This window comes from Lipophrys pholis (genome assembly GCF_963383615.2).
Source record: "Lipophrys pholis genome assembly, chromosome: 1".
Taxonomy (NCBI): Eukaryota; Metazoa; Chordata; class Actinopteri; order Blenniiformes; family Blenniidae; genus Lipophrys; species Lipophrys pholis.
The window spans coordinates 40,600,763-40,616,906 of NC_137635.1; the positions used below are offsets into that span (position 1 = coordinate 40,600,763).

Below are 16,144 nucleotides of genomic sequence, written 5' to 3' on the forward strand. Positions count from 1 at the left end.
GAGAGAGAGAGAGAGAGGGAGAGATGGGGGGAGAAAGAGAACGATAAAGAGAGAGAGAGGGGGGGAGAGGGAGATAGAGATGTAGGGGAAGAAAGATAGAGAGGGGGGGGGAGGGGGGTTGCGCCACAGTTTTCTTCAGAATTAAACTTTTGCGCCTCCTTCACTCTGCGCCTCCTCGCACATGGAGAAACACGCAGCTCCACCACAGCGCACTGCAGCCACACCGGGGTCCTCTTCTCCTTCTTCCATTTCTTCATCTAACTCCAGACTCCAGCGTTCACACGTGTCTTTTCCCCCTCCCGTGTCCTCCGCTGCAGTATGAGCGCAGAATGCAGCAGCTACCACAGCGCGGACGGCGCGTTCGTGGACGCGTTTTCTTGCCCCAAACCGGGAAGTGCGGCTGTGGCGGTCTACTGTTGTGGATTTAACGATGTGAAGTACTGCTGTGACGATCCCAACAGTTTCTTCCCATATGAGTATGGATATATGTGGTGGCTGAGGTAAAACCGATTTCTTCCCTCCCTCCTTTATATTATTACTCACTTGTGGTTTCTAAATATTTACGCTCGGGATGTAACCAAAACATTTTTGTTTCTTAGTTTCTGTTCACTTATTCAATGAATTGGGATATGTGGACGTGTTTCATTGTATTCCCACACTAGTTGATGTGCGCCCATTCCATCACTCTAAAATATGGCCAGATGAATTCTTTCAACACTTCAGTGTATGTGGTGGAATTTTGTGAGACAGAGACAAAGAGGAGTTCTGGTTTCAACGGGCAAACAGGTTGTTTATTTAGGACTGCAAAGGATTCAAACGCAATTGACTGAGAGTAAGAACAGAACTCCAACCACTCTCTGAGACATTTTCATAGTCCTCCTCACAATCACCAGATTAGTATCTGTTGTTCCCCCCCAGATCAGATTTCATGACTCTTCTTAACCTAATCCAATGTCAGAGCAGTTTGACCTTTCCAACAGTGTGTTTGAAGGAACTTGAAGTCTAAACCTGATATTGAAAAAAAAAAAATAATAATTTTCTTATCAGTGTAAATGTATAGGCTGGAAAAGCAAAATATCTGAGGCAGTACTTGATCTCTCCATCTATGTCTAATCTTTGCACCTCATTCTCCAGTTAATAGCCCTCTCTGCTCCTCTGCTCTCCAGCATCGGAGCTCTGGTTGGCCTGTCTATTGCAGCAGTCGTCCTCCTTGCTTTCCTCATCACTGTGTGTGTCCTCTGCTACCTCTTCATCGCCACCAAACCCAGTCGTCTTGACAACGGCCTACCCCTCAGAGCTCCAGGTTAGTGTGTATATGAGACAGGCATCAATATGCATTATGAACATCTTTCCATGGATTCCACTAGAGACCTCTCAGGGTGTGCTGTAGATACTTGATCAAAGTGGGGCTTCCACCTATTGGACTTGTTTGTCTCGCACATTCCACAGATGTTCAATTAGTTAAAGGTCAAAGACCGAATCAACACATAAAACTGTTCCTCAAGCCATTTTCCGTTGTGGTTGGATGTATTATTCTGCTGAAGCAGGACACCACCAACAAGAAGAAATGTTGTCATATAAATGGTCTGAAATCAGGCTTGGGTAGTTGGTCCCTGCCAAAGTAGCAATAACATGAATGGCAGCCCACAGCACATAATCATCCAAAGTGTCAGACTGCCTTGGCGGTTTGCCTCCTTCCCATAGTACATATATGCGGTGTACATGCACCCAACCATCCACATTATGTACAAGAAAATGTGACGTATCAGACCAGTTCAACTTCTTCCATTGTTCTGTGGTCGTTTGTCAATTCACAGTTTGATACTGACCACAGCAGATTGGGACTTTTAACACATCAACTTTGTGGACAAAATGTTCACTTGCTTCTTGACACATCCCACCTATTAGCAGGTGCCATGATAAAGGCATTATCAGCGTTATTATACATGTCAGTGGTCATAATGTTATGGCTTTTTGGTTTATTCGCCTACAGGCAGTGCATTCTGGGTGGTATGGTACTATGTTTCTGGTAATACCACTATGCTTGGAATACTGTAAAATAAGTGGCACAGCTATGATTTCCAAGTTTGTACTCTTTTAGTAGGTTTGTAACACAATTGTTCGGGTGTATCTACATTGCCATCTCTTAGTTTGGAAGGAAAAAAGATGTTTAGCCTGTCAGACAACAGTACGGCTTGCCTTCAGTAAAGCGGTTGATCTACTTCTTTTTTAACATGAATTAAAACTTTCATCACATTCACACAGTTTCCTTAATGCACGATACTTTGAAGCACTGTATTAATAAACAACACTATACCGTGCTTAGAATCGTGAGCGCACTGTTTGCGGCCATATCAACAAAATAACCCAACTCAAACTTCAAATTCGAAATTCTGACATCAAGTGAGTTACTCCTTCAGGATTTCTGCTCCTCAATTGTTGGAACTTCATGTTAACTTACTTAACTTGAAATTTCAAGTTAAGAGACTATTCGGGATTCATCTTTTATCCGTTTTGTTGTTTCCTTTGTTACAGTTGTAATTAATCTCTAGTAAATGCCTAAATGTGTGTTTTTTCTTTTTTAATAATTACTGATAACGAGTATATTATGGTGCATATCCCATATCCCGTGCGCTAACTACGACTTTTCAAAGAAGTTGTGAACTGCATCGCACAATCTGTCAGAGTTTAGTATACTTTGGTCAACAATGGTTTCAAAATAAAAAGAAGCCTCAGAAAAACAGCATATTGCAGAATTGCACATTGCCATCTTTTGTGTGTGTCATAATGCAGACATTTACCGCACACAAAGCCTTTATTGCACCTATTCAAAAGCCCTTCCAAGATTCAATGCTTTCAGAGAGTGAGCGTGATAAAAGATACAACTGTGGTCTTTTCTGCATCTTGTTCAGCTCTCTGCGTTCTTTTCAGAAGGAGACTGCAGTGAGGGACCCAGCCATGTGACGGTGACCTGCACCTCGGGTCCACAGGGATTCAGAAAACACTTCATGAGCAGGAAGTTGGACTGCGATAATAACCAACCTTCAGACCCGGAGCGTCTCTTCCAGAGGTGTTTCACAGCTACAGTCACTGGTGTGAAAGTGGACAGTCCTTCATTAGGCCATTGAGAAGCTTCTTAATGGAATAAAACATCATCAGCAATCGCTAAGCCAAGAAGAATGAAAGGATCTGAAGGAGACCTGAGCTGCTCTTAAGAGCTCATTGTGGAGGGAGAAAAAGAGTAAATGACGTAGCGTTGTGTGCAGCGAAGCCTCAGTTGATGATCGAGGAACACGACAAAATAGGAACCATTGAAGAGAAAAAAAAAGACCTGCAGACCATCCTGAAAAAATACTAATTTAAAATTCTCTCACCTTGATGAGTTTTTTTTGAAGTGGTTAATTTCCCTAATTTTAAATCAAAAAATCTTTGACAGCATGACGAGTGGAGATAATTATCCTACATTGAATCATATAACATAGGCTGAGGCAGACAAGAGCGCTAACACTCGGAAAATGTTAATGATGTGGCATTGGGCAAGAAGAAAAACCTGGATACACCAACAGAAAAACAGCCTGTGCAGCGAGCTTATGAAGCCAGGTGGCACAACTGAGAACTGAAGTGCTGCTTATTTGTAGTCTTTTTATTTTTTTGTGGGACATTTCACTCAGGGACCAAGGGTGTTGTGGAGGCGGAGACTAATTACAATGAGACCAATCATTCATAACCCCCAAACCAAACAGTATCAGTTGTTTCTACAAGTACTTAAAAACATTTTTGCGACAAGTGACCTCATTCGAAGGTCTGTGTGACGCATGGAGCCAGAAGGACTGTGCCGCCGCTCTTCCTCTGACACTGAGGGCCGTGGTTTGCGTTGCAGAGAATAAAACCCGCGAGGAATTTGCTGGAAAAGTGATTTTTATTTTCATAAAGCCATCTACTGGTACCACAAAGACTGCCGCGTTGGCGCTCAAGCGTGAAAAAGTTTAAAGCTTAAAACAGTGACAACTGCCATCTGATATATCCAGCCTGCTAAGTGAGCCAATGAGCGGCGCTCCAACGAAAGACTTGCTGATTCGGTGGAGACGACGTCAGCAGTTGAAGACACTGACGGGAGAAAGGCATTAAGAAAACATAGCGGCTCATTCTTTCATTCTCGGTGATGCGGAGAAGCACCCAGTGTGTAAAGTGGTCTCATTAAAAGAAAAGGAAAGAAAACTCGCAGAAGTGGCTGTCGCCTTCAGCTGACTTATTGAGCATGGTGCTGCATTGACAAATCAAACACATGCAAGTGCACACCGCCGTCGTATTACTTGTGGCCATCAAGGTTCAACTGCTGCGTGAGTCCGAAGGTGTTATGTTGGCAATGATGCAAATCAAAGATACGTTTTCATCCAAACGCCACGTTTTCACGGATATACAGTGAGTACCTGTGATTTTATTTTCAGAAGGTCCCACTGTCTCTAATGTAGTCCACAATGAACACTTTATTGGGGCGTCTTTCTAATTCTTCTAAGCTCAAACACAAACACTTACACTTACAGAAAACAAATTAGCCTCATTGCTCTGAAAATGCAATCTTTTTTTTTTTTGTTGCACCTTCACTTTGCAATTATTGTAACAAAAAATATACTAAGTTTTGAATGTGTATGAAATCCTGTGGCAGTCTATTGTAAACTCTGTGCCGTCATTATTGTCATCTCGGATGTTTGAATATTGGCTTTGAGTCACCCGGGCTGCACATCGGACTGCAGCTGGGATGTCATGAGCAACAGCTTTTCCAGTGTAAAAGGCTCACAAGTTACATTTCAGGGAGACCGTCCTCCTTTAGAAGAGGGCCACACGCAGTAGATATATTTTGGAATAGTTTATGACCCATACAAATACAGTTACAACACCAAAGAAAGAGGTGGACAGGATGGATAGAGCCACAAGATTTTACTAATAACTTATGTTTCTTTACGTTTTACCTTTCCATCCACTCCAGTGTGTTTTATGATAATAGGTCTTTATTTATTAATTTAATTCTTTTCTTTTCTTTTCTTTATACATCCAGTCAAGTTCCGTGCCAAAATACATTCAGACAGAAACATTTCTAATTAACATTTTCAAATCAAGCACAACACTTATTGACAGCCTCGTCTTTGTAACAGAGATTTCGGTGTGAGCCAGCTCAATCGCCTCTGTCATTATGACTTTTAAAACAAACGAGGACAGAAAGCACAAAACTATTGATGTAACTCGCATCACAATGTGTTCATTATTGCCGTTTAAACACAAATCAATTACACGTTGAGTTGAGTTATTTATTTGTTTCCAGATTGAAAGAATCTGTTCCTGAATCTTCACCAGAAGGTTTTCATTAATTGGAATCTTTTATTGCTTTCAGTACAAGACGCAGTGACGCAGCCCTACAAAGATCCCCCGTGTGTTACTGGCTCTTCTCTGACTTTTTGTACTTTTCTGTCTGTGGCTTCTTTGTCCACGGAGCTCCACTCAACTTAGAGAGCAGTGTTTTGAACAGGCTGGAAGGGCTTTTCTTGATAGATGTAGCGCAGCCTGAAACACACTAGTGCACACACTAATCCTGCCTTCATCAATGATATCCCATAATAATTAATAATTATATCCAGGATACATTTTACAGTGTATTCACCACTTGAAACCTTGTTCTGTTTTGGACAACTGGTGACATTTCATGTTATCAGAAATAGTCACTGTGCATTCATTTGTGAAATTATTCCGTACCTGGGTCATACAGTTGAACACTGCATGTTCACAATGCATTGGATTGTCACTGGGGCTGTCTCCTGTTTGTCTCGCCGTTTATGATCAGCTTCACAGTGCTATTACACTTACAACAGCCTCCACCAGAGAAACTTTGTACAGAGAGTCAATACTTTCAAGTGCCCTTCGAGACTCGTAAGTCTTAATGGTAGCTGTATATTTCACATTTCATGCAACACGTCAAATACTTGACTTCGCTGTCTGGAAACTTAAGTTAGTATTGCAATTTTCTGCAAAAGTTTTTTTTTCTCAGTTGAAATGTGATATTTTAAAGGCCTCCTTTACTGTGCTCGGTGTATACGTGTGTTTGTAACGCTTAAGGTTTTTTTTTGTCTGTGTTCAGTTCACATGAACGAAGAAAGCTAATGTGTTCAATCAGTCGGCATATTAAAAAGAAAGATGACAAGAAAAAAACACGAGAGCTTCAGTTTGTTTTCAAAAGACGTTTGTGTTTGTTCAGAATTGTTTATCCAATGCATTCTGTGAATGTACATGCTGATTTATTCACACAATTCTTAAAAGAGCATCAATAAAATGGGACTCCAGCGATGCTCTCTTTTTGATGTGCCGTGGTGCTGCCATGTGTAGAATAAAAGCACAGCTCACAATTCCATATGAAACTGTGGTTTGATGCACACCCACTCAGATGTGTAGGAACAACCAAAATATTTACATAGAAGCCGAAAATGTAAATGAAACCTCAGAAGGCAGAACTTGCAGCCAGTTACAGTATCATTGATCTACCTTGACATTTATGGAGATAACTAATTTCAAAGAAATCCTTTGAAGGTAGACTGCACAACACGTGTCATTTATTACACACTTATATTAAACACATCAGTCTGAGAACATTTGATGTTCATGTCAATTCAGCTTTGTTTATTTATTTGTTAATAATATTGAAGGCTTTCACTATTGGGGACACCCGTTGACGACTTTCTGAGAAACACATTACACGAGCCACTGAGTCAGCCTTTCTTTTGCATAAAGGATGCAGTTCTGAGAAGAGAAGCCTCCTAAAAACACGAATGGTAAAAGGATGCAGCGAGAAAAGATTTCAGAATCAGCAAACCCACTTTGTTCATTGTGCAGTTCTCAGAGTTTTAACAGTTTTCACTCAGTCAGTATTTTTTCCACTTCTGCTGATTTCATCAATCATCCTCTCAATCACAACCATATGGGCAACCACCTGACTGAGTCAGCAGTTTGCCATCACTATGCTCTCTTTTTCCACACGGTGGAGCAGTGTTTAGCACTCTCCCCTCACAGCGAGATGGTCATAGGTTCAAATCCCGCCTGGGGCCTTTCTGTGTGGGGTTTGCACGTTCTCCCTGTGAGTGTGTGGGTTTCCTCTGGGGTACTTCAGTTTCCTCCCACAGTCCAAAAACAATCAGAATCTCATCTTTTTTTCATCCAAGTCAGGGGCAGATAAAAATTGAAAATGTAAAGTGCATTATTGTGCTAATTCTGCTTCCACTTTCATGACAGGAACAGAATAGATCGATAGACAGACAGATAGATAGATAGATAGATAGATAGATAGATAGATAGATAGATAGATAGATAGATAGATAGATAGATAGATAGATAGATAAATAGATTGATCGATCCATCGATCTCCTGGTTAACCATTTTCAGCTATTTTAACTATTTTGTCGCTTCTCTCGCTGCTTTAGCCACATTGGCAACTTCAAATTTTTAAGCCTTTTCAGCTGTTTTACCTGTTCAGGATCTTTAATCAGGAGATTTAAAAAAAAAGAAAAAAAAAACTTTTGAAAACAAGTTCAGTAAGCAAATAAAATGAAAATCTGGTCAATATGTTGATTTGCACAAAATTTGGGGACCTCTCCAGGGAGCCCCTCTGGCAGGGCTGATGAGTAACACGTGGGTCCAGAGCCACTAGTTGCAGACATATATTTACTCTCACAGGTAATTTTTGAGTCACCATAAACCTCAAACGCATTTCTGGGAGCTGTGGGAGAAAATGGGGCCTGTAGAGTCGCTGATCACGATCAGTGATTGTCATCCACGGTGCCTTTGAACTACGGTAGCTGCATGAAATCTACACAGCATACAAAGCACCATCGTTCAATAAAGATTTGATCAAAACTGAAAAAAAAAAAAAATCCTGTATTTTTACAATAAAATTCAGGGTGTTTGGAGGTTTAGCTCACATGCCTGTGCTCACTAATGGACATATCTTTGTGTGGCTCTCTCATTAAGTCCTGCAGGATCTCAAAATGGTGCACCACCATTAGGCCTCATCACAAGAAGCACTCTACATTATATTGGATGCATCTATTCACAGCCTTGTCCCATCATTATATTCGAAAAGCTCTATTAGTCCAGCTTTTATGCACTCTTATCTTGCTTAGATATAACTCCTGCAGCACATCAAGCTCCATGGAGCCTTTTGTATTTTCATCAATTTGACCCTGGGCAAATTGATGTTAGGTGAAATCAGTTGCCTTGAATGCTGTTACAGAAAGGAAATGGCCTTCGTTGGTTCCAATGTCAGGGAATATGGCTTCCTGGTTTGTTGGTCCAACACACGTCACCATCATGTGAGTTGCAGAGAAGTCATTAAGATAATCATATGTTGTTGATGGGTTAAGTTGACAAAAAAGCAAAAGCTCTTTAAGCATGTTTTGGGACTGAAAATGAAAATGGAAATAGCATCGGTTGCGTTACTTTATTTGCATGCATTATTTACAAAGCCCAATATGGACTTACCAGTTCAAACACCAGAATCCTCTGACATGGGATTGATTAAAAAACTGTAGACAAATGAATAAAGTGACAGGATTTAAATGGATCCATGAAATGCATTGAAAATTGTACATTCATTGATATTTTAAAGATTTGCTATTGGATTTCTGTGAATATTTGACCTTTAATAATCATCATGTGGCTTCTTGCTGTTCTGATGATTTATCCAAATTTTATGTTTTTTCCGTATAATTCTCACGTCAATGTTGTATAATAGGTATTGAATCACCCTTTATGATGCACTTTTTGACTTTCTCACTTTGGAAGCTTCTACAGAAAACAAATGTATTATTGTAGTATTGATATTAGCTCAGACATAATGTTTTACAAGAGCCAAAGAAAAGATAAATATTATAATCTTCACAATAGACAGGCCTAAGTGGTGTGTTCTAGTAAACAGTAGGCTTACAGACAAAAGGCATAATGAGAAATGCTATAATGACTTAAAATTCCCCCATAATTATCCACAATGCTGCATGCAAATTTGCACATTTGCTGCTTTTGACTTGTAGAACATCCATTAGAAATATTGAACCTCTAATTGCTTCAAACCACCCAGAACTGTATTGATCAGGGGTAATGTTATTGTAAAGATATAACAACAAACCATCAAATGAACAAAATGAAAACCAACAAATAAAAAAATTCCTTATTAAAACTCCAATATTTTAAATATTCTCATTGCCTTGATGACTGACATACATTTTTTTCTTTGGCAAGTAACAAATTGAATTAACCATTTTTGGACTCAAACGTGGGTCATGCAGACATTTTGGACTCCCACTTCAGCCTTCGGATAAAGGGAGTCGAAGAAGACAACATACAAAGAGGGAGGCTTTGGTTTTACGTGCAGAGGCTGAAGGTCACACTAATGATGGTTTTCAAGGAATTTGAAAGGACAGAAAAAGGAACATTCATCTTTAATGAATGCTCTTACTAAAGCACACAGTAAGCAAATATCGGAAAACTGCACATAGCCGAAGTCTTATTGTTAACATCAACTCAAATTATTTCTCAAAGAGGTCATAGGGAAAGAAAACATGCGGACAACAAGGGGACATTTTTTGGCTGTACTGAAAAACACTTAATAATCATGACCTGGTTGCGATGGCCGATGACAAATGACGTAAATGAAAGTGAAGCATTTAGAAGACCTCAAAAAGAAGGAGCAGATTTCTTTAGTGCTCAGATATTATTGTGGGGAAATTAAAAAAGAAAGCTTCATGCACTTTGCATCTGCAGAGTGGATGCTGCAGGGCTGACAGACTAAAACACGTATACAGATCCTTAGGTTGAGCAATCACAGGCCTTTGCTTTAGTCACGAGTGGCAAGCAAAGCGGTCTCCATTATTAAGAAGGTATAGCTGATGTCTACATTCACAACAAGTGGCTGAACAATGAGGGGGGGGGGGGGGGGGGGTAAGCCAAGGGTATCTGGAGAGGGTCGACACTCAAATGAAACAAGGTAGGCTTGTAATCATAATGGTTGAGAAGAGACCTGCTATTATTTCTTTATTTTTTTTCTTTCTACTTCTTAAGCAGAAAGCTGGAGAAAAAAAGCAGCGATAGAAGTGGTGATGCCTGGCAACTGCTTGCTCACACCGACTATCAGTTGATTGTTAAGTGGTGGTAAAGTGTACTAAGATATTTTGTGCCGCTACGTGTCTTTCTGACATGCTCCAGTCTCTCTGTGTTGATTTGTGTCCAGCTGTGAATCTGGCTGAAGTCCTTGTGTGAAATTGTGTTCAAGACTGCAGTGATGAATCTTACTTCAGAAGATTCTGGAATTAACTGTAATATTGAGACACAACATGTCCCAAAAGACAGACAAAATCGAGCAGGAAGCTAGATTGACCTACAGTAGTGTTGTCTTCTGTGAGTGTTCTGTGCAGACCGAAGACACACAATAACACACTGAGTGAGCTCAATCAAAGATTTGCAAAACCAAACTGTTAAATAATGATGATGGGTATCCAAGTGCTAAATCCTGCAAGTGCTCCCATTTTGCCAAGAGGAGTTTTACTTTCCGTTGCATCCATTTATGGGTTTTGACACAGGTAACCTCAGCCATGAGCTTTGCCAAATGGAAAGAATCCTTGAGAGGAAAGTAAAACAGAGGCTCTCCAGTGTAATGGAAGAGACTCAAATGATTGAACTTTTTAAAGAGATATTCTATAACCGCTTTCCATCATGCAAAATTCCTGTTGACAGAGATTAATCAAAGCATAGCCGAGGTCTTCCACGGATGATAATCGACTGAGCAATGTAGAATTGCAGTCCATTCTAGAAATATGTTTGGTGATTACATTGATGTATATTAAATATGTTTTCACTCTGTTTCCTTTTCTGGTCTCTTCTTATCAACTATGCAACAACCGGAATCCTAAATATATTAACAAAATTTGTTGTTGTGTGTTTTTATCGAGAGAAGTTTTCTATTGAAACACATTTGTTTGTGTTCTTAATTTGTGTTTTTAATTCGTGTTCTTAATTGTAATGGTGATTTTTGTTACCCCCCCCCCCCCCCAAAAAAAAAATCACATTTCATCCTGGTCCTGACACTTTCAGTGAAGTGCAGCAGATGTTGAAGGACCCACAGAGAACATTGGCTGTTTCTGAAGAAGGGGATTGGTGTTCCTGGCCCAGTCCGGTAGTTATTGGCTAATGTTCACATATTTACAGTGAAATGTAAAGAAGCAAGTAAACCCCCCCAATCTTACTGCTATGTACTATTGATTTGTATTTCAGGTTTTCCTTTAATTAATTCATAAGAAAAGCTACTACACGTGAACCATGTTCAACTCTAAAGTCTGAGCCAAAGACTTTTGGCAAATCTGAAATGATGATAACACACAGTCCACCTATTGCAAAAAACTGATGAAGACAACTTTTGTCTCTTTAATCATTTCTTTACTAAAAAAATGTATATGTTGTCTTATATGCTTGTTTTATGGACAAAAATGTCCTCAAGGCTGCTCAAGCCTGATACATTTGACTTCTCTCTGTTAGAAAACACCACGATTCAGAACATTTGGACTCAATAAAACCCACCGGTTGAAAATGAAGCACATTTAACTGTGCAAAGTCTGTCCACTCACACCAACGCCCTCCTTTAAGAGAGGACTGCATTTGACTGGAGTTATGTGATTACAGTGCCACTATCTGGCCTGAGAGCACATGTGCATAGGCAGCGACAAAGTCCACAAACTCTTCAGCTCCCTGACTCCTGACTTTTAAATATTTAAATGGTAAAAAGACAAAAATCTATTTTGAGCAACCACTGTGGTTATTTAATCATTATTTGATGTATTTAGTAACATGTGTTATATTTGTCATTACTCAAAAGAGGGTAAACACAATAAAATAAGTCCAGAAGATATGCACATTTCAGAGTATATCACCATGGTTATTTGGTTTAGATATCTATTTTTTTGAATATCCATGGTGAAAGCAAGCAAGTGACCACAAAACAAAGAAATGATAAACCTAAAATAAAATCTAACTGATCCAACCAAACATCATAAACTGGCAGCTAAACAAAAATATGGACACAAAACAGGAATACTAGACCCAAATGGAAAGACAGACCCCCCCCCAACAATAGTCTCTACCCATGGCCACATTCTTCTCCACCTCCACCTCTTCTTCTTCCTTCACCTCCCACTCTTTTCTCAGTTCCCAGGTAGCGGAGAGTGTCTTCAGATCGGCCTGCTCAGGAAGAGCTACAGCAAGTGAAACAAGTATAACAAATGACCAACCAAATGAAGTTACTTATTAACGTCTCTTTCTTGACAGTCTAATGTAGGAGGAGTGACAATACGGCAGATCCAGAGCAACCTTTGCCCCACAAATATCTTCATTTATTTTGTTTAGCAGGAGCAGAAGGGGAAGGTAGAAAGATAAATCAGGAGTGGGAGACGCACACCTTCTTTTGCCAGATCTCTCACTTTGTACAGGTAAGCCTTCAGCTATTTTCATCCTTTTGTGCAGTCCAGTCTGGGCAAATCAGTCGTTGTGATCGTTTATGTGACTGTTATTGAGTGGGCCCCGTGTCATCTGACTTTTGACAACTTACCTCAGGCTTCCTGAGACAAAGCCAGTGAGCGCTGAACTCTATCACCAACACATCAATTAACACTTGTTACTTGTTACACTGTTGCTATGCAGATCTACCCTTGCAAAAATGTTGGGAATATCAATATGAGTGTTTGGGGAGTTTGTAAAGTTAATTAGTAAGCATGCCTCGGTTATGACGATGGGCATTGCTGAGTATCATCATGTGACGATGTCTGTTTTTAAAAGAAGGCTTGAGCTGTTTGTGAATCTTTATTAATTCTTCAGCAATGTGATAAAAAATAATGAACCTGATCAGCAAAAAGGTCAAAGACGCATTTAATGTAGTTACATTTACCTTATAGAACAATGTGTGGAAGCTTACTCGATAGACTCGGATCATCTGTGACATTTTAAGGTTTTAGTAAAGTAAAGTTACCTGTATAGGATTTTTAGACTTTTTCCTACTCAGACTTGAGCTTTGTGCAAACTTCTGTGACTGGAAAAGTATTACAAGACAAGTGTTTTACCTGCAGTTTACCAGGTATTGCATATATAATCATCAGATTACATCAAAGACTATTCTTTAACCCCATCACATTCATAAACATGAAAGCATTTGTCGTAATACCATCACATCCAAATACAATCCATGGCAGAGACAGAAAAGAAAACATAGACAAGAGAGCTTCAAGCTCATTAAACTATGATTCATGATTCTCAGTAAATGCAGAATTGTTTGATTTCTTTTAGTTGCAGGCAGGAAGATGGGTCAGTGGAGCTGGTGCATCTTTCTGGTGTTTTTCCTCCAAGACGTGTTTATTGAAGACGTATACACTGCTTCAGTAACTGATGTTGAGGGTCTCAAAGGCTCACGAAGACGCCTCCTGATTGAAGAAGAAGATCATTTGAATTCTACTGGCATTGGGAGTAAGTAAAAAAAACAACAACAACCAGTCTGTCAGAGATTTTAACAGCCCCCGGCTATTTACAACCATGAGAACCTTGGACTCGACCAACCTTCTTATACAAGAAACATTTAGAATCTATTAAAAGTTGAGTCATGTGTCCTCTTTATGACATTGTGATAAAGCACATCTTTCTTACTGTTTCTGCAGAAACTGCCCAAGATGAGGGCCAGAGCCCGCTCAACTGGTCCATTATGGCTGCGGCACTGGGAGGATTCCTCACCATGTCCCTTATCATTGTGGTGGCTGTCAAGCTTCGGCTTTTCCATCGCTTCCTGGCCAGCTACAGACACTCCCTGCTCCAAGACAGTGATGGGGTCAGCCAGTACGGTCAAGAGGACATTTCCTTCCCCAACAGCGTGTCCGGCCAGGCAGTTAGAGTGACTGCTGGCCACGTGGACGACGATGACGACGGCTTCATTGAGGACAACTACATTCAGCCCAGCGAGAAAGTCAGGGCACAGATGGAAATAGAGGAAGAGGATGATGAGCTGGAAGACAGTGATGATGATTTACAGTTCACTATTGGGTGATTGTGATCGTAGAAACAATTCTAAAAACCGACATAGAGAGATTTTAAAAAAGTAAAGCAGCATCTTATTTTTGCTGTGTGAAATCACTCCTTTCACAACTCTTGAGATTTATTGGAACGTCATGGGAGGAGGTTCAAGTTCGTGGAAACAACTAAACATGTGAAATGGTATTTGATAGATACCGTACATTCAAAAAGCCACAGTTGTCACAATGAAGTTCCGCCCAATCAAATCCAACTGCAGCTTATATGTACATTCAGTTCAAGACGTAACATACTGCAGTTATGCTGAAAATACTTTGATCAGATGGACTGACACCACTAATAGCATGAATTTAAAAGTGAGCTCACGTTTTGTCAATTAGCCCTGGACTTTCAATAGAATACCAGTTTTCATCGTACCAAAATGTTTTTGAGCTGAACTGATGTTTCTATCAAACTATGAGCAAAGCACAATGAAATGACCAAATTCACTAACGAAGATTGGAGGAATCACGAGGAGGTGATATAGTACTCATCTCGTTAATTTAGTCTGTGTATACCTAATCTTTATGAGCATAGTATGACATTGCTTTATTGAACGACTACTTTATGAATAAAGTCCACTTTGTGCTTCTTCTTGCTTCATAGTGAAAGTTTCCCCCAGTGGGTTGAACTGGTTTCGGGGATCTTTCTCTGGTTTCCTCCCACAGTCCAAAACACTTTTATTTGGGTATTTAGTCATTCTCAAAGTCCTGTAGGTGTGAATGCGAGTGTGTCTGTCTGTGTTTGACTGTGATGGAATGATAGCGTGTTCCAAATACAATAAAGTGTTGTTTTAATTTGATGAAGCACAGAGTCTTTATTCACAACAATATACAAAATGATATTTAAAAAAAAAAAGAGTCTATTCATATAGTGACAAGTAAAAATCAGTCTTTAGTGTTTATATTGTTTTGACAGAGCCAGTTAGTTTTAAAACAACAATAAAAATAAAAATCCAAAGATAAAAAGATCTTCCCTCGTCCCTAATTTATGCCTTTGTTAAATGATTCTGTGACTTCAAATCAATTTGATGCAAGTCTTTCAGTCCAGCTCGTCACAAACGTGTCTCCTTTGTATACTTTGCCCATTTATCCTTTCATATGAGGCTGGTCCTGCTGGACGACGTCTCTCTTCTGGCTTGAGTCATCTGTCCTTCAGAAACATTAAACACACGGACAGCTCGACTCCTGGCCCTCCTCCCTCTGCTCATCCTCATCATCCTTCTCCTCCTCTGCTCCGTCCTTCTCTTGAGGTATACCAGCACACTGTAGCTTGCTACAGCTAGGGTCATGCCTGCTCCTGCGGCCATCAGCACCAGTCCGGACACCAGCATTTCTCTCCTATCATGCGCTTTACTACTAATAATGACCACACAGATCAGCACCGTCCCGCACAGCATCACTGCCAACCCCACGGCTAGAAACAGTGCAGGGTCAGCCCTCCCGCCACTCTTCAGCTGGTCGATCCTTCGCCGGCTGCGGACGCAGTTCATGTCTTGTATGGCAGAGCTGAGGAGCAGCTTGAGCAGGACAGCAAGGGCCAAGAGGCAGAGGGTGGTTCCCACCCCCAGACGCCATTCTCCAGACAGGCTATTGGTGGTGGACAGGAGGCCAACGCCACCAAGGCCCAGGCCCAATATGAGAGCAACCGAGGCACAGTAGCAGAGCAAGGAGCGCCGCGGTTCCCTGAACCACCACAACTCCACCTGATCATCCAGGACACGTTGCTGCACAAAGGAGGGGTCCAGGTATAAGTTCTGGGATTGATACATGGCGTGATAGAGGGTCTGCATCTCTGACATGGGCAGTCGGCTCAATCAATCGATAATCAGGGTGAGACCTTCAAAGATTGTGCAGAATATTGATTGATGATGAAAAACAAAGCTACAGCAGGACTTTTCAAAGTCTTATCGACAATGAGAGACCGAGCTTGTGCTTGGTCTCTTCCCTCAAAACACTCGCTCAGTTCAAAGATTACCTCGTGTCAATTTCCATCCATCGGCATTCTGCTT

The 16,144-nt window shown here is 40.6% G+C and overlaps 3 protein-coding genes across 3 annotated transcripts; 2 read left to right on the top strand and 1 right to left on the bottom strand.

The window, feature by feature from the left end:
• Window positions 1-318: 318 nt before the first annotated feature.
• LOC308112085 (protein shisa-like-2A) lies at window positions 319-3,128 on the top strand (the record flags this gene model as incomplete). The annotated part of the gene is made up of 3 exons (XM_080467300.1): window positions 319-500; window positions 1,167-1,303; window positions 2,932-3,128. 3 exons carry the CDS (start codon window positions 319-321, stop codon window positions 3,126-3,128), a joined length of 516 nt encoding a protein of 171 aa, XP_080323426.1.
• A 9,257-nt stretch (window positions 3,129-12,385) lies between these two features.
• LOC308118311 (uncharacterized protein) lies at window positions 12,386-14,928 on the top strand. The gene is made up of 3 exons (XM_080477663.1): window positions 12,386-12,512; window positions 13,363-13,539; window positions 13,728-14,928. The coding sequence occupies exons 2-3, from the start codon at window positions 13,377-13,379 to the stop codon at window positions 14,108-14,110; spliced, it is 546 nt and encodes a 181-aa protein (XP_080333789.1). The 5' UTR covers window positions 12,386-12,512; window positions 13,363-13,376; the 3' UTR covers window positions 14,111-14,928.
• Window positions 14,929-15,229: 301 nt separating this feature from the next.
• tmem125b (transmembrane protein 125b) lies at window positions 15,230-15,934 on the bottom strand (the record flags this gene model as incomplete). The annotated part of the gene is made up of 1 exon (XM_080476728.1): window positions 15,230-15,934. One exon carries the CDS (start codon window positions 15,932-15,934, stop codon window positions 15,230-15,232), a length of 705 nt encoding a protein of 234 aa, XP_080332854.1.
• Window positions 15,935-16,144: the final 210 nt, after the last annotated feature.